Source organism: Schistocerca gregaria, chromosome 5, assembly GCF_023897955.1.
Source record: "Schistocerca gregaria isolate iqSchGreg1 chromosome 5, iqSchGreg1.2, whole genome shotgun sequence".
NCBI lineage: Eukaryota > Metazoa > Arthropoda > Insecta > Orthoptera > Acrididae > Schistocerca > Schistocerca gregaria.
Window position 1 is genome coordinate 169,993,150 of NC_064924.1, and position 18,980 is coordinate 170,012,129.

The 18,980-nt window shown below is 38.9% G+C and overlaps 1 protein-coding gene across 8 annotated transcripts in view; it reads right to left on the reverse strand.

Annotated features, from left to right (window-relative positions):
• Nucleotides 1–6,897: 6,897 nt before the first annotated feature.
• The window catches only part of LOC126272258 (uncharacterized), a 79,574-nt gene continuing 67,491 nt past the window's right edge, over nt 6,898–18,980 (reverse strand). For all 8 annotated transcript variants that reach the window (XM_049974978.1, XM_049974980.1, XM_049974977.1 and 5 more), the window contains 3 exons: nt 14,203–14,321; nt 8,461–9,043; nt 6,898–8,315 (listed from right to left, as the gene is read on the reverse strand). In XM_049974978.1, the coding sequence (XP_049830935.1) occupies nt 7,375–8,315; nt 8,461–9,043; nt 14,203–14,321 (1,643 nt within the window). In that variant the 3' untranslated portion in view covers nt 6,898–7,374. The remainder of the gene's footprint in view (nt 8,316–8,460; nt 9,044–14,202; nt 14,322–18,980) is intronic.

An 18,980-nucleotide genomic window follows, 5' to 3' on the forward strand; every position in this document is an offset into this window, starting at 1 on the left:
TGCAGCTTCCTAATGGTCAGTTGTAGCTACCTCGTCGTCGTCGTAAGTTCAGAGGAACAGTGGAAGATTGCAAAGTCCTCCACAAACAAAGAGCATTTGACAGGGCTCCTGACTGCAGAGGAAATGCCATTGCTAGTGATGGCAAACAATGTAACACTGAGGACACTGCCCTGGGGCACACCATTCTCCTGAACATAGCAATCAGATATGGCATCGCCAATGCAATAACGAAAATGCCTGTCCTTGAGAAAAGACTGGTTCAGAAGTGGCAGGCGTCCACGTAGTTCCCATTCATGAAGTTGGCAAAGGATTTTGTACCTCCAAGTAGTGTCATATGCTTTTTTGAGGTCAATAAACACGCAAACTAAATGCTTGTGGCGTAAGAAGGACTCCTGCATTGGCATCTCCAGTAGAATTAAGTTGTCAAGAGTGGAACGGTAGCCCCTGAAACCAGACTGGGAGTGGCTCAGGTAACCTTGGGATTCAAGCAGCCAGACGAGGCGGCAGTTGACCACTCGTTCGAGAGTCTTACCAATACAACTAATAAGAGCGACACTCCGATAACTGTTAGGGGCACTCCGGTCCTTACCTGGTTTCCAGAATGGAATTAAGATTGCCTCCTTCCAGGTCGTGGGGTACTGTCCATCAAACCAAATCCAATTTAAACAAGAGAGCAGGTGACCTTTCGCTTCAGGGCACAGATGACGAAGCATGATCTAATGGATCTCATCAGGTCCTGTAGCAGTGTCTTTGTCTGCAGATATAGCTGATTCCACTTCCCACATGGAGAGTGTAAGGTTGTAGACTTCTTCATTACGCGAGAAAAAATTGAGCTTCCTCATCTCTGCAGACCAACAGAATACCTAAATAGCAAGAGTTTGTCTGGACGACTTAGTAACAGTAAAGAAATGTTCCGCTAAAACATGAGCTATCTCTTCTGGTGTGTCCACCAAGACCCCATTATTTGACAAGGACGTCTTATTGATTCCCAAACCTGCGCAGTAGAAGTGGACTGATTAAAGAAGTCATGAATTCCCTCCAGGAAGCCCTCTTCCGTTCTTTGATCACTCGCCTTGCATGTGCTCTCATAGACTAGAAGACATGAACTATTGTCTGTAGTTGGTCACCATTTGAAGTTCCAAAGAGCTGTCCGTCTGGCCCTGATTGCCAATTGATAGTCGTCATTCCACCACAGTACAGACTGTCGTACAAGGTGGTTACTAGACCTGGGGATGGACTCTGCGGCAGCCCTTTGGATCTCATGAGTGCACAATCCTTTCGTTCAAAAATAGCCTGTCGACTGTACTGTAACCAATTTGGCCTTTGTATCATCCACCTGCATGGTCTCCTGCTGGTCACTGTCCTAGGCAGCAGACGAATCCACACTGGGAAGTGGTCACTAGAATGTAAATCTGGAGCCACTTCCCACTGAACTGAATCTGCAATAGCTGAGGAACAAAAGCAAAGATCAATAGCTGAAAAAGACCCTTTAGCTGTGGAAAAGTGAGTCATCTGACCCACATTCAGAAGGCAGATATCCTCAGAATGGACGAGTCGCTCGATCAGCCGACCCCTGGAGCAAGTAGTACCTGAGCCCCACAGCACATTGTGAGCACTGAAGCCCCCCACACGAGGGAATGGGCACGGGAGTGCCTGGCAGAGGTCTGCCAGTGCGTCCGCATCCAAAGTGTCATGGGGAGGGGGGGAGGGGGGTTGCAGGTACAAAGAACACATTGTGATAGTAAACGGTGATAAAACTTTCACAGCAATTGCTTGGATGGTCGTGGCAAGAGGGACAGCAGAGGAGTGGTACCTGTCACCAAGAAAAATAGCCACTCCACCTTTTGCCCTGCCTACAGTAGTATTCTCTTTCCTGTATATGTGGTAGGCCCATAATGTAGGTGGGTCTGTGACTTTAAAATGTGTTTCTTGTAAGCAGATGCAGAATGGTTTATCCTGGACCAGCAGCTGCAATTCTTCCAAATGTGAGCGATATCCATTCAAAGTCCACTGCAATACAGAAGTCCCTATGGAAGCCATTGGTTAGTGATGGTGGTTCTTTCCTTTCTCCCTTGTAGGCGATGATTTACTGGGAAGGTCAGGAGGAATGATAGCCGCTTCCACGTTCTCAGTTCTTCCGATTGGAATTCCATACCTTCAAGAGCATTGCAACCATCAGAAAGGGAGAGCGCTCGTTGATCCGAAGGCTTACCTACCGCTTTCTTGGACTTAGAACTACTTTTAGAAGAACTTTTTTCTTTACTTAGAGGAGGAGGAGGCTGCCTGGGTCGCTGGCATGGCTTAGTTGGCTTCTGAAGTTGGGGAGTGGTATGTGGCTTAGGTGGTAAGTCTACTGCTGATGGCTTCCGAGCGACATCAGTTGCAAGTGGAGCTTTTCCCCCACAGGTACAGCGACCAGTTCATGTGCTTGTACTTCATCACACTTAGCTATTGGTGTATTAAGGACTGATGCAAACGAAGTTGCAAAAACCGGTGGTTGCATGGCTTTGTAAGCCTTTTAAGCTTCACCATAGGGTATGCGTCTCTGTACTTTTAACTCTTGAATTTTCTTTTCCTCGTTGTAAACCTCACACTTTCTGCTCCACACTGGGTGATCCCCACAGCAGTTAACACATTTCGGAGGAAGTGTACAAGAAGTCCCTGACCCATGAGCGGAACCTCCACAATTGCCACATGTAGCCTTCCCGTTACATCCCATAGTGGTATGGCCGAATCTTAAGACATTTAGAGCAGCGCGTTGGGTTAGGAACAAATGGTCGAACCTTAAGACGGATATAGCCGGCAAGGATATGTTCTGGTAATTCAGGAATACTAAACGTTAGAATAAATGTTGCTGATTTTACCAATTTGTCATTGACTCTCCTCATATAATTCTGCATCTCTTTGACATGCACATTCTTCCATTCTTCACACAACTCCGCGGGGTCCATCTCCATTATATCAGAGCAGGTAACCATGCCCTTACTATAGTTAAGGGTGTTACGCAATTCAGCCTCGATTGGGTAGTCACCTAAGGCATAACATTCCAGAAGCTTAGATATTTGGGTGGAATTGGCAGTTTCCACCAAAAGCGTTTCATTACATAGTCGTTTGACACTTTTCCGAGGTCCAGCAATACCTTCCAATGCCTTGTTAATAAAGAAAGGGGATATCTTCTCAAAGCTTGCCCCATTTTGCTTGATAACAATGAAAGTGTTATGGCACACTAATGCCCTGTTACTATTACATTTCCATAAGAATCTCATGAGACACTAGGGAAACAACCGTCAACCCAGGCAGAGCCCTGCTTGCCTGAGCAAGCCTGATTCAACTGGGGTGCAGCAGGTGCCCCAGAGGTTTGCTTGCTAAAGACTGTTTCACTTCAACAGTCATTCACCTCCTCAGCACGTAGCACACCTTCAGGTTGAGGGGTTTTTCATCGAGGTGGGTACCTTCCTTGCAGTCCAGGCTGTGAGTCCAAGACCCCGTTCTCCATAACACACAACATTCCACCACTGCGCCTCACAGTGGTCGTTGAAGTATGACCAGAGTTTACGGTGACAGAGGACTGGTGGCACTTGCCAGTCCCCAGCTCAGGAACCCTGGGCCACCAAGCCCGTACTCAGCAAACGGATGCTGCGCCCCTGAGGAGTTCTGAATCAGTGTTGGTTATGTATCAGTAAGTCATTTTCCTCAAGGCGATTCATTGTGTTCCATTACAGTATATGCTCAAAAATCCTACGGCAAATTGGAGGTCTAAAAATTGTGTGTTCTTAATGTATGATACACCAAAATGTTTAGCAGAGGCTAAAGTACACTACAGAATATAAAACAGAAAATATCAAATTTCATCTAGTTTGACATACAATGCCCCCATTAATAAGGGTTCAGCAATGAAAGTTACTAACCTCTTCTGGGGATAAGCTTGTGGACTTATGGGGTACTTCACTCAAAATAATTTGGAATTCAGGAATCAACTGAGCCCATGTGTACACTTGTGAGAACAATATGTTTTACACAGATGTCCAGTCTCTTTCATCATTTAATATTAAATAAATAAATAAACAACAGCTATATCGCTTCAGGTAATTAGTAACAAACCCAAACCAAAAATGCCATAAAGTAACAAATGTAACCAAATTTAGTTGTATACTTTTAATAAATAAATAAAATTCACACTACATTGTGCCAGGCATGAGAAACATTGCATCACTACAGCTTCCAGATGCCCTATACCCTAAATGATATAACCTCCTCCCACGCTGGGAGCATTGACCCATTTTAATTCTCCTTCTCCTATTAGTGGGACAATCAAAACACCTATCATTACACAACAGAACACACCTGCTGTAAGTAGCAACAATAGCTTATTCACTCCATCTTTATAAAGTGAGGCTTCCTTCACCCCAGTATTGCTGATAATCATGTTCTTATTAAGTTGTCACGTGTTATTTTTTAGTACTTCCCATTCTGGAATTCCTTCTGGAGTTTCACAGTTTCACCTAGAGAATTGGTGGTAGCGTTAGTAGACTCAAATTTCTCTAGTACTTTTTGTACAATTAGCTCCATGAGATAATTCTCCAAATTAGTCATAAGTGTTTATGGCAGTAATTACTTCATCATATGCTTAGCCTTGCATACTGAGATTTGATTATGTACATTTTCCAATTCACAGGTTAACAATTCCTGCCTTTGTTGCATCCTATCATTCACCTCTTTAAACTCTTCTTGAACTTCACTCCTGACTAAGTCACATTGTTCAATTATCTTCATTTGTAACTCCTCATGCAACTTTAATAAGTCCACTTCTATCAGTACATTAGTAATTTTATCTACTTCTGTAATGCTTTTCCTGGTTTGTAATGCTATCAGAACTCTACTTTGCTCCTTTTAATGTTATTATGTAACTCATCTAATTTCTTTAATATTTCTGGTAAACCGCCTTCTGTACTGTGGGTAGTAACTGGCACACAGTATTGACAAAAAAATCGTCGCTGATTACAGAAACAACACTAGTCCAAAAAAATTATATATCAATGATTGCAGAAACACCACTAGTCCATGGATTCTGAGTTTGAAAAAAATTGGTTTGTTGGAGTATTCTGTTTTCTTTGTTAGTTCAATTCTTTTTGTGAGATACATTTTCAGGTGATATCCAAGCGCTATTTTCAATGATGTTATGATTAGATTATACAATGATTTTAATACTTTAAGGTGGTAGACGTGTTGTCCCTGAAATCACTTACTTTCCACAAATATAATTCTGTGTTACTCTCCGGTTTATTTTAAAATTTACTGATTTCAACAGGAAAACTGTTCTAGTAACGCTCATAATACTTTCTGCACATCAACTTTATTGTTTCTCAATACCAAAACTGTTATTTTAAGTTTACTTAACAGCTTCTGAGCATCAACTTTTAACTGATAAACACAATCAATTTAATAGTGAACTTTATGAAATATTGCTTGTCCCCATGTTTCTTATTCACTATCAGGCCCTTTACTGTCTACTGAAGGCCAGTTGCAGAGTGCTGTAGAAAATGGGGGACCCTATACGTACCTTTTATTGCTAAAAAAGTTATTTCCAAATTTTAAACAATCTTTTTAATGTCCCTTGAATAGTGTAAAAGTGGACTCTCACAGTATTTTAATACACGAGCTAGCAATTAAGTTCCAGTGTGCAGACACCTAGTGTTAACTTTAAAAAATTATCCTTCTGGAAATAAGCTATATTGTTTGCTTAAAAAGCTTAATTTTCTTCTCGACCATTGCATTTCATATGTATGCAGCAATCCACAGAGTTAGTCTGGTGAGCCTTTTGGGAGTTAATGGTTTTTTTATTTGGATTTATTTTTTAATGGAATTATGCAACACAACTTTTCCACTTACAACAGAAAAATACATTTCTATGTACATAGTCTAGGGCGCAACTGAAACTTTGTACCAAGCCCGGAAATCGAATTCGAGTCTCCTGCTTACTAGGCAGGTGTGCTGGTGCTAGCCACTAAGCCACCGTGGCACAGTGGTTTGCACAACTGTGCGGATTACCCTGGCATGCATCCCTCCTTGTGTGTAAGGGGAAATTTAAATTAGACTGGGGCAGCAGTGAGAATCTAGATTGCGGAGAAAGGCATGCCAGGATAATATGTACAGTTGTGCGAACCTCTATGCCAAGGTAGCTTAGTGGCTAGCACATCTACCTAGTACACAGGAGACCTGCATTTGATTCCCAGTTTGGTACAAATTTTCACTCGCCGCTTCAGTCCAAATACATAAAATCATATCTGTATGAGACCAGTAAAGTCTCTGGAATAATGTCATTTCATTTAGATAAATATGTGCTACTTGAAATTCACATGTTAGTTGAAAGCATTACCTCTTAGAGAAACATGTATATTATTCAAAAGTTGAAGCTGGTGGGATGGTTGCATAGACGGGATGGTGCAGAGTGTGACTGTTGTTGACCTACGTAGTAAACTGAAAATAAAATAGCATTGAGCTGCTGATCCCTGCCAAACTGTGGATATACCATAAAGCAGGATGCTCACCTCTACCATAGAGATCCTCAAAATCTTTTGCAGCAATTTGTTCAGTATGTAGAGGACTTTTAACTAAGGGTAATCTTTTCCATCACAACATAATTTTATAAGGCTGAACATAAAATAAATACACCTTGCACTATGATTATCAACTACAATAAATTTCACATTTCTGACTGTTTTGTGCAATTTTGTAGTTTTCACAAATGCAATATGTAGTTCAAAAAGCTGCTTTCAAAGCCAATGAAATACTTCTGCCGACAACTTGTACAATTATTTTTTAGAATTAGTTTGTATTTTATGGTTTATTTATGTTAAAGACAGAAAAAAAACATTAATTATGATGAAACACTCACGATAAGAATTTCATTTCTATGTTTATTAATTTCTTTGACAAAAGCTAAACATGTATAATTTGTTGGAATTTCACTTTGATGGGGGAAAAACCATTAAAGAAGACTGTGGAAATTGGAAAACGAAATTTGTACAACTGAATAGTATAGTACATGTCTAATTCATAGATTTTCATGCATACATTACACCTACAAGACATTTATTTATTTATTATTATTAATTTTTTTCCTGTGGAACAAAATGCTTGACAATGTGTGGGACCTTCCACCAATCAGTGAAATATTCTAGAATAGCAGACATTAGCAAACACCTGCTTTTGATTGCACACACATAGAAAGTAATAAACAAAATGATTGTAGCCAAAAAAAATAAAGTTTTATGTAAGTTACATAATAAATTCACAGCCTTTCAAAGTCCAATACATCACTTTCCACCTTAAACAGAAATGCAGATCAGGTTTTTTTACATTGCCCATATACGTTCATCTTGAATTTGTCGTTTCATTACTACTTGTACTATTATTGGAACTAGTTTCTGGGGAGCTGGTGCTGCAGCTGCAAACTTCACAGTTGAGTTTCTGATACTCATCCCTTCTCACACTTGATGGAACTTGCTCTCCCGAACTACAGTTTCCAGAATTAGTAGCTTCACTTTCATGAATGTCTTTGGCTGCATCAATATCCAAGCTATTCTGATCAACTTCACTGTATTCTGATGGAGACGACACATTTCTGGCAGTTTTCTGTACTTGTGTGATACCTGTCACTGCCTCAGTTGCAGCGGATTCATTATTGCAAGGATATAAGATATCTTCATCTGAAGAAGAAGTAGTAGGTACTGATGACATTAATGGGAATGAATTACTAGTGATTGGTGGATGCCGGACAAACAAACAATAGTCAGAGTCATCATCAACGTCATCATCATAGCTGTCACTTGCGTACGTCATGTCAAAGTCTCCATCATCAACAATATCCCAAAATTGCTCTGTTGATCCCTCATAAGACATTCCTTCCCAGTCTACCATGCTCCCCACATGTTCATATGTATACATAGAAGCACCAAATTGTAAACGTGCAGCTTCAATTTCAAAACGAGGAACTAACACAGAGGGAAGGTTTAATACAGATACAACTAATTCGTGAATGACAGAAGGACACAGCTTATGTATTAGGTTCCAATGATCCTTTATCAAATTTGGATTTACACCACAGTATTCTTTGCTACATTCTGACACATCAGAATTTACGTCATCTGAACTTGATTCAAAAGTTGGACGAGCTTGTACATTATCAGTTTCAATTAAGTCATCATCCCAATTTTCTATAGCATCTACAGCAGGCACTGTGACTGCGGTCTTCATTTCTTCTTTTTTTTCATCTTCTGCGCCTTTTAAATTAGTAAGCAATTCAAATGCCTGAGCTGAAAGAATAAATTGTACATCACTACAGGGCATGAGTATAATACATGGGAATATCTGACATCATTTTGAACATCTAGTCATATTACAACAATAATCTGAATCATACCACAAGCAACTACAAACAGAATATAATGTAATACTTACCCAATGGTTTCTCGAATAATATATGGTGCAAGATCTGCCGGACGCACAATTGTTGCAGTCCTGCCTTTACATGTCCAAACAACAGTATACCTATTTCTTGCATTGTTATTCCCTTAAGCAGCATTTCTTGTGCATCAAATTTAGTTTCACTAGACAGCAATTTCTCCAGTTCTTCAAGTACATTTGGAGTGAAAAGTTCTGAGGTGTATGTATTATCAACAACAGGGTAAACTGCACATGCCATAACTTTATTCATCAAATTAACATTGAATGGCAGAGGTCTTTCTATAGTTTCCAGTCTTGAGTGTGTGAAAACTGATGAATGATTAATGTATGGAGATGACTGCTGCAACAAAGGCGCATAGAGTGCAGAAACACCATTTGAGGTCGCCTCCACTCCAAAAAGTCTGTTAGTTTGGTCTGCTGAAGGTAGTCTGTGCCACCTAGCAGCATACACTTTTGCGCGATGTCCTGGATCAGCACCTCTGTGTAATAAATCCATTGCCAACTGAGGGGAACCAGCCAGCATAGCACGCCACAATGCAGTTTCATTTGAAGAGTTCTGTGACTCTAATGAGGATATCTGAAATCATAATTTTGAACATTTGTAAGTATGTTATACAACAATGATGCAGTAATAAATTGTTCAAATGGTCCTGAGCACTATGGGACTTAACTGCTGAGGTCATCAGTCCCCTAGAACTCAGAACTACTTAAACCTAACTAACCTAAGGACATCACACACATCCATGCCCGAGGCAGGATTCGAACCTGTGACTGTAGCGGTCCTGCGGTTCCAGACTGTAATGCCTAGAACTGCTAGGCCACCCTGGCCGGCGTGCAGTAATAACTGCAGGTAATTGACAAGAGGGAAAAAATATACTGCTGCTCACCACACAGAGGAGGCAATGATTCACAGGCTGGCACAATGAAAAGGACTGCAAAAATATTTAAGCTTTCAGACAAAGACCTGGTTCCAAAACAGAAAACATACACATTTGCACAAAATATGTGGACACTGTCTCCAGCTGCTGTGTGAATGTGTGTGTGTGTGTGTGTGTGTGTGTGTGTGTTAAAAAAAAAGTTCAAATGTGTGTGAAATCTTATGGGACTTAACTGCTAAGGTCATCAGTCCCTAAGCTTCCACACTACTTAACCTAAATTATCCTATGGACGAACACACACACCCATGCCCGAGGGAGGACTCGAACTTCCGCCGGACCAGCTGCACGGTCCAAGACTGCAGCGCTTAAGACCGCTTGGCTAATCCCGCGCGGCAGTGTGTGTGTGTGTGTGTGTGTGTGTGTGTGTGTGTGTGTGTGTGTGTGTTCTACTTCGGAAGAAGCATTTCGTATGAAAGCTTAAATATTTTTGCAGTCTTTTTCATTGTGCCTGTCTGTGACTCATCACGTCTATTTGGTAACAATCTAGCCTTTCCATATTGTTAATATGACTGGTTGAGGAATTTTACAATGAGTAATGGATACAACATTTTAAACAAAAAGTAATACAGCCAAGAACAGTTTAATATCCAAATTATATTCTCAAAAATGATTACTACATACACACTACATAAATTATCAGTAATACCCTTATTTACCTAAACTTTGCTAGTCCATCAAAAATGCATCCAGCAAATGAAGTTACAGTAATATATACACAATTTATTGTCTTCTCTTTGAAAAGAAATAAAAATGTATGGAAAGTATGAAAATTATACTATATTACTGATCTGTAAAGCTGTACTTGTGAATACAGCAGATTTGCTAATCTGTGTGAAGTATAACACCAACAGCTTAATGACAGAGGATCAGACAAATGGAAACGAATCGTATAACATTAAAGTTGCTCATGATATCATTTACGTGCAGGCCAGGAGCTTCATTTGAAGGCAGTTCCTATAGAGTGATTGTTTCGGTGCTTTGGAGAATTTTTAACATTAGTGGGGCATATACCGCATGTTCAAGTATGAAATGCGGATTTCAGACAACAGATGTTGCACCAATGCAGTTTTGGCTAAAACGTTTTGACACTGCATCATTTCGTTATGTCATCAACAAGTGACAGATGTGTAGGAGTGATAAATATGGGAAGTGTATGCATAGTGTTGTGTTGTTCAATATGTTGAAATTTATGTCAAACAAAGATCATCTGCAGACAGGATTAATTTTTTGTTTTTATTTGAAGAAAACTGCTGCTGAATCATTCCGATTACCTCGAGAATCTTACGGTGAACATGATCCATTGCAAGATATGTGCGAACAATGGTTTCGGCACTTCAAAAATGGTGACTTTGATGTCGTGAACAAGGAACAGGGAAAATTGCCAAAAATATTTGAAGATGTGGAACTGGAAGCATAGCTCAACAAAGATGATTCGCAACCACAAAAACAACTTGCCGAGTAATTGGGCATTCATTTCATAATTGTTAAAAATAAAGAAGCAGAGTCCTTAAAACGTCGAAGAAAGATCAACAACTATGAATGATAAACTGCAAAAAAAAGAAGGGGAGGGGAGCGAGAATTTAATGATGTACTAGTACTTCAATTTATTTAAATGAAACCCTGAAACCCATCAACTTTAAAAAAGCTTCTATTTCACACAACAAGGTTGCATCAATCTTTATTGTATATCACATACAGAGTTAAGAAAGTTGTTTCGTCCTAGATTTTCCATTGCTTGAAAACCTAAATTTCACTGATATCAGTGCCACTTCTGTACCTGGCTGAGGGATTTTCATGTTTTCCTGGTACATGTGGTTTGTTTGGGTAGTCCTTTGAACAATTAATCTGTGCTACATTCCAAATCACATTTGCTGGATCATACTTTGATTTACAGCAGTGAAAGTCATCAATAAATGTTTTGCTATTAAAGTCTTCCATTTCACCAACATGAATTCTACCCTTAAAATGACCTAATAGAAAGCAATCAAATGGGATGATACCCACAGAACCACATCCAAAGCTTGTCACATGTGACATTCTCATAAGGACAAAGAGCAGATTTCTGGAAAAGACTATTTCGCTGCAAGTTCTCCAACTGCACAAAGCATATACCATAAAGTCAAAACATGAAGAATAAGTATGTGAAATGTCCAATACCTATATTGTATAAATGTCACATCAAATGACCATTTTTGGGATGTCTTTTATGTTTTATATGACACTTCAGAGAAGTTTGAAATCATGAAAGGAGGTTGTATATGTGGAAGAGACGGCGAGATAGCTCACACAGTGGTAAGGCAGATATTTCAAAACCAGATTTTAAAGTGCAAAACATTTTCAGGGATTGAGTGGACTCACAGCATAATTTATGAATTGCAAATTAAAACTGAAGAAATTGCAAGAAGTTATTAATTCAAAGAGATGGAACCTTGACACGAACTGCAAGGCTGCAGAAACATACACGACTAGAGGAAAGACAGGTTCTAGCTATAGGAAAATTAGAGACACCTTTGGAAAAAAAAGGTAGTAGCTGTATGAATACAAAGAACTCAGATCGTAAATCAAAACTAAGCAAAGAACGGAAAGCTGAAAGGAGGAAGGAATAAACAGGATGGCTATCCAAAGGAAATGAACTTGAAGGCAGTATTATAGAAATATAAGAGGAAATGAATGAAGATGATTTGGGATATACAACATGGTTAGAATAATTTTACAAAGACCTAATTCAAAACAAGGTCTAAAGAGCAGGTGACAATCCTTCAGAATTATTAGGATTATTCCACTTGATGTGCAAGATATATGAGAGGTGTGAATATTACCAAACCATCAGTTTAATAAATCATGGTTCCAAAATGGTGATACAAATTATTTACAGAAGAATGGAAAAATTGTTAGCAGCCAATATCGGGAAAGATCTGTTTGATTCTGGATAAAGTTAGAACACATAGAGCAATACTGTCTCTATGATTTACCTTAGAAGATAGACTGAAGACAGGTGAACCTACATTTATAGTATTTGTAGACTTTGCAACTGCTCATGGCTCTGTTGACTCAAATACACTCTTTGAAATTCTGATGTTAGCAAGAGTAAGATACAGAGAGTGAAATATTATCTAGAGTCGAAGGAAGAAAAGGGAAACAGCAGTCGAGGAGAGAGGGGTATAGGATTGTAACTTCTCCCTGATGTTATTCAATCTGTACATTACTGCTTGCTGAAAGGAAACCAAGGAGAAATTTGGAAAGGGAATTAATGCTTGGGGATAAGAAAAAGAAAATTTGCAGTTCGCCAATAACATTATAATTCCATCAGAAATGACAAAGGACTTGGAAGAGTAGTTGAATGGAATGGATTGTGTCTTTAAAAGAGGTTGTTAGAAAAACATCAACAATAATTTAACAATGGTAGTCAAATTAAATCAGGTCACACTGAGAGAATTAATCAGGAAATGATACACTAAGAGTAGTTGAGGAGTTTTGGTATTTGGGCAGAAAAATAAATGATGACAGCCAAAGTACAAATGATATAAAATGAAGAGTGGCAGTAGCAAGAACAATGTTTCTGAAAACAAGAACTTTGTTAACATAAAATGCAAATTTAAGTGTTAGGACGTCTTTTCGGAAGATATTTGTGTTAAGAATAGCATTGTATGGAACTGAAAAGTGGATGTCTACAACATAATTAGGCATAAAGATTTCATCTCTCTAGTGGATCTTGTTTTACTCGGGCAATTCTGTCGCACATGATGTTCTCTACTAATCAATTATGTTGTCATTTACTTCATCACTTATCTACAGAAATTCTGCATCCACTCTTCATTTCTAAGCGTTCTACAGTGTCCCCTATAAGAAGTATGAAATATTTATATATCATTTATGACTTTAAATTTTATGACAACCAAACTTCATATAATGAATTGTGTATGTATGAAAATAGCTGGGCATCTCCAAAATTTGAAATACACTGTATATGTTCCTTCAGTCCACTACTTCCAATACAGTTTCTCTCAAACCAAGATACAGCCAGCAGCCTCTGGTAACGACAATATCCAGGCTGCACTGGGCTGTCAGTCTTGAAGAGTTTCATGGCAGTCTTAAATTTAAACAGATCAGAATTCATTGCAAGGCTCTGTGGGCTGAAACTGCTTGTAAAGGCTAGTTAAAAATGGGTTTTAGCAGCCAACATCGTCATCTTTATCAGGTGTTACTGCTACAGTTTACGATAGTTGTGGTGGCAACAGAAGTGAGTATAGTTTTGAGTTAGGCATTAACATAATCACTTTGTACAATAAGCATGTGCTGTCAAAGAATTCATCTGATTATGGTTAGTCAAACAACCATCACAATGATTTTCCCTGTTGAAGATAATGTCATCTCTCTAGTTCCCTATATAGAAGCCTGCCTGGGCAATTACAATAAGGTCCTATAATATGGAGGGATAACAGGAAGGACATGACAGTGACAGGATATTAGGGAAGACATTATATCATTCTTCAGCTGGGATCCATCTAACATGTGAAATGCAGACCATCCCACCTACAGAGAACGAGTTCCATTAAACATTTCAATATCCCAACAGAAATGGAAGTACATCAATAACTGAATGTTACAGTTGAGGTGCTGCTTTTTTTCATTTTTCCTTGGAGGTTTCTGTTTTTGATCCCACAGCATCCGTAAGTGTTAACTGTGTATAGTGAAGCTAAGCTTTCTGTAGTTGTGAACACAATTGGGGCATACAAAGTTGCAGTATTATATTATTGACGTTCACTTAAATGAAAATATTGAGGAGCAAAGTACTCACATCAGGATTTTTGTCCCAAATTCTCTGCAGAATATCAAGAGCTGCATCACCATCAGCATATGATATTACGTCCATTAAGGGTGTAGTACCATGACCATTAGGAATGTTCAGGTTTCCACCTAAGTGAGAAAACCACCACATAAATAAAAATTGTACTGTTAAGTTTCAGTAAAATATCTGTGTTCACATGGCAGCAGAAGACAAAAATTTTAAATTTCCATGTATTAATAAAGTAATATTCAACAATCACTCAATAGGAGTTTAACATCAATCTGATCTAGGACTTTTGGGTGATGCATCGCAATTTTTGTCATTAAAATGGTTGTGTAGATAATTTATCTTGCACAAAAAGCATGAAACGAAAGTTAGTAACTGAAATTTTTTTGCATATTTCCAGTGTCAACATGTTTTGTAGCACTTTTTCCTTCTTCTGCATCTTTACTCCTTTCCTACAAGATATCCTTTCCCCTGCTTTTGGGAGCTACTGCAGAATGTTTTGTTTCTGGATGGAGTGAGTTTCTCATGTAAGACACAAAATAAAAAGTTTCTGTAACATTTTAGTTTTTGAAAAATGGCAAAAGAGACATACATCTTACTAAACTTCAAGTGAGGTATTTTGCAGAAGAGTTAATTCTGAAAATTTATGTTATCTTAAGAAAATTAATATTGTTGATCACTGTTAACAATCCAAAAATATCAATAACATTTCACTGTCAGATTTTCATGCTTTGTTTGCACTTTTTTTTGGTAGAATATTGTAAAGCACCCACATATCCCCCAAATTAGTTCCCACTGCAGTATCTTTCTTCTTTATTACATCTTCAAAGCAATACCATGCCTCCAGGCATTTCAAATAAATTGTCACGCCATTGAGGTTATGTCTACTTCTTAGCTTCTTTGCCTGAAATGCTCATACATACCTTCTGGGTATCTTCAGCTTCACTGGACACGCCATTTGACACTTGTTAGCATAAGAGATCATCTTTTGTCTCCTCTTCTAACACATGCTCACTGAGAGATTCGGAACTTTGATTATCTTTTTAGTGATTATTTCCACTTGGAAACTTATTGATTACATATCAGCTGTTGACCCAACATGGTACAATAATACTTTCTATAGAAATGTTTTGGTACTTGTATTGTGGAGAAAGAAACAGTACAGTAATTTAAAACATTATCATCAGATCATCACGAATAAAAAAAGAAGGCATGCAAGAGAAAATAGGTAAAATTATTAAAAATGGAATAAGTCAATTTTACATTAAATAATTATTTACAGGAACAAATTTTGAAAATTATACCCCCCCCCCCCCCCCCCCCAAACACACAGTGCTCAATGAACACACAATGCTGTGACTACAGTTATGCAGGTTGACTGCAAGGAAGGGTTGTGTCAAGTAGTGGGAGAGGGGAGAAAGGAAATGGGGACCAAGAGGAGGGATTGGGGAAGGGTGGATATCAGCACAGAAGATGGCAACATTGGTATGGTATAGGAATGCAGGAGGGAGCCGCAGCAGTTATATGGGATAGGAATGTGACCTGAACATTGGCACCAACAAGTTCATGCAGCACACAATGGCAATGAGTTAGAATAGATTGGAAAGCGAGTGACAGAACAGAGGAAGGAAAGTCTGCAGGGAAGCAGAGGAAGGAGGGGGGATGGGGTGAGCAGAGGTGGTAGAGGTTATTTCAGTGACAACATAGTAACCAGCTATGAGGGGGCATCTGGGACTGATGGGTTTATTAATTTTGAGAATCATGAAAAAGGGGTGGGTGAGGGGTCAATACCCCAATCCATCTTCCTCCAAAATAAGGCCAAGAGAGTTCTTGTGTTATATCTTAACACCCCCTTGGTCCTCCCACCAATTCCAAAAACTAGCTGCAAAAGAGCACTTTCCTCATCACCCAAGTATCATCCCGTAAAATCTTCATCAGAACTTGCACTACCTATCATTGTGCATGGCAATGGGGAATATTCTACCCAAATCCTCCTCTCAGCTCCAAAAGCAATATCGCATTGCCCACACAATCTAACAAAAGTCTCAGTCTATCTCTATGCCACCACCACCCCCACGTCATATCCCTGTGGAAGACCCACGTGCAAGACCTGACGGATTCACCCATCTTGCACACTCCACTCCAATCCTGTCAAAAGTTTGTCCTATTCTATCAGAGACAAGGCCATATATGAAAGCATCTATGTCATATCAGTTATGGTGCAATTTCTGCACAGCATTCTATGGGGGCACAAATTTACGGTGTTGGTGTGTCACATTCCTAACCCACTGAAAAGGTGCAGAAATTTTGAGACTTAAAACCCTGAACTACACATCAATGTATCACACTAAAATTTCTGCCCTCTTGATAACGTATTTGAATGAGTAAACACCCAGAGTTATCATGTGATTTCTGGTACTGATTCATGCTATACGATGTTATTCTGCAAAACCATTCACTTATGTACTGTAGATATTTGTCTCTGTTTGGTTTTGTGCACGTTCTGTTTGAGGTACACAGGAGGCCATCACGCCGTCACCCAAGTAACACCAATAGCGAGCCAGTTTTCCCTACCACGCTGCCAGCGGATTGGCTGGTAACGTGCCCCTGTTGCCACACCATCAACAATAGTACCACACAGTTTCACGCATTAGATGCATCAAAGTTTGTCAGCTCTCGCTGTAACGTAGTGTTTTCTGGTGTTGAAGTGTTTTGTAGTCATCAAGTATTGTGAACAAGTGTTTTGCATCAGTGTTGCATTAATAATAGTGCAGTACATCTGAATACTACATTCTCAATAAAAGTGTCCTCCGAAAACATGTATATGAGCTGGGTAGATAATCTTCCGATGCAAAACATTCCTCAGAATTCAACAACAGTAACTGACAAAATGGGTTACCACTCTGTTGTGATGCATAAAGCTCCCACAATACCGTGAAGGAAGGCGAATATTTTGGGGGTACAAAGAAATGTTTCTTGAGATAAAGTGAACCTAGCGTGTATAAGGTGAAAATAATCGAACTTGTAGATCTGTACAAGCCACAACTTTACGCTACTGGGTCGACAAACTGGCTAACGATAAAGGGAACATTTTAATCAGGCTTCCCCTGTATCATGCTCATTTAAATCCAGTAGTGTGTATTGGCGTTGGTGAAAAGTAATGTGGCAAAAACCAACAAGAAGTGAAGTTGAAATGTTGACAAAAGAAGCCACTGAAAATGTTGCACAACAGGACTGGTCTTGATTTATCAGCAATAACAAGAAGGCGGTTCAGGGAACATTGATTCATGAAGGACTAATGAGTTTTGACGAATACATAACTTGTTGCCATGTTAAAATCTGCTTCTTTTGTCAAAACACAGCAGAGTTTAGAAATATTTTTCTCACTAACATTCTAATGCAGTTGGAATTGTGACAGAATCCTGAAATAGTGCATTCTTAAACTAACAACTGAGTGGTAATCAGGTCAATAGTTTATGAACCAGCCCATTCTTAGTATAAAAATAAACTTGTAACCTACTCACTTATATTATCACAAAACCCACAGGAATTCTCATTTCACCAGTTATCGATGGCTCTCAATAATTACATTATTACATTGAAAAATCTGTGGTCACTTGAATATTGCTGTAGATATGGAAGTTTCGCATATTAATCGTATGGCAAAACATTCTCATCTTTGCGCGCTATCATTTGCCAAACTTGTTTGGATATCTGAAACCATTTATGAGATACGAGGAATTTATGAATATTTTATTTTAGTTTTTTCACTGACGTACGAATTCATCACCAAGCACTTTTTATTTCCATTAAATTTTCTCAAAATTGGAAACAGATGGCGACATCCTTACAAGTTTAAAGAATAATTCAATATATCATCTACATTTAATATGCACCAACATGTAACCTATCATGCACCAAATACAAATTCATAGCGATACACATTTTTCACTGTAAACTAAGAATTCCTTGCAATAATTTACCTACTATCGTAGTATCACAATAACTATGACCATTAACAAAATGATAGCCGGTTCATCAACAAGCTGACGAATCAAACTATAAAATGTGTGAAAATTAGAGTTTATTACTGAATAACTTGTTTAAAAACATTGAACAAAGATCGCAAATCAGTCAGTTTGGACGGCGTTCTGTTCACGCAGTCAAGCGAGTGTGACAGGTTCCATGCCGAATAGGCCTGGCATTATGAAACTGTCACCTGCCGACGTGCCCAGCACACGCTGGCAACTACGCCTCCCTCCACTCGCTCCATACTGAACTGTAAAAAGTTGCAACATATTTTAAACGCACTATAGGGTTATTGGTCTGTGATATTGTGGGTCCGTTCTTTTACCTTCCTTATATACTGGAGTCACAAGTGCTTTTTTCCAGGCACTTGGGACTTGGCTCTGAGCGAGATATTCACGATAAATGCAAGTTAGGTAAGGGGCCAGTGCTATAGAGTATCTTTGTAAAATTGAGGCCTGGTGATTTATGTGTTTTCAAAATCTTTAAGTTACTTCCGTCCGATGGTCAAACAGCAGTATGTTTGTATGGTTCTCCTGCGCAAAGGATTTCTTGATCGTGACATTTAAAACTTCAGCTTATGTTTTGCTATTTTCAACTGTGACATCGGACTGGTCAACAAGGGACTGAATGGAAGCATTAAACCCACTTAGCAATTTTAAATAGGACCAGAATTTTCTTGGGTTCTCTGCCAGAGTTTTTGCTAATGTATAGATCTTTTCACAGACGCATGAATCTCTACTAACCTTAGCTTG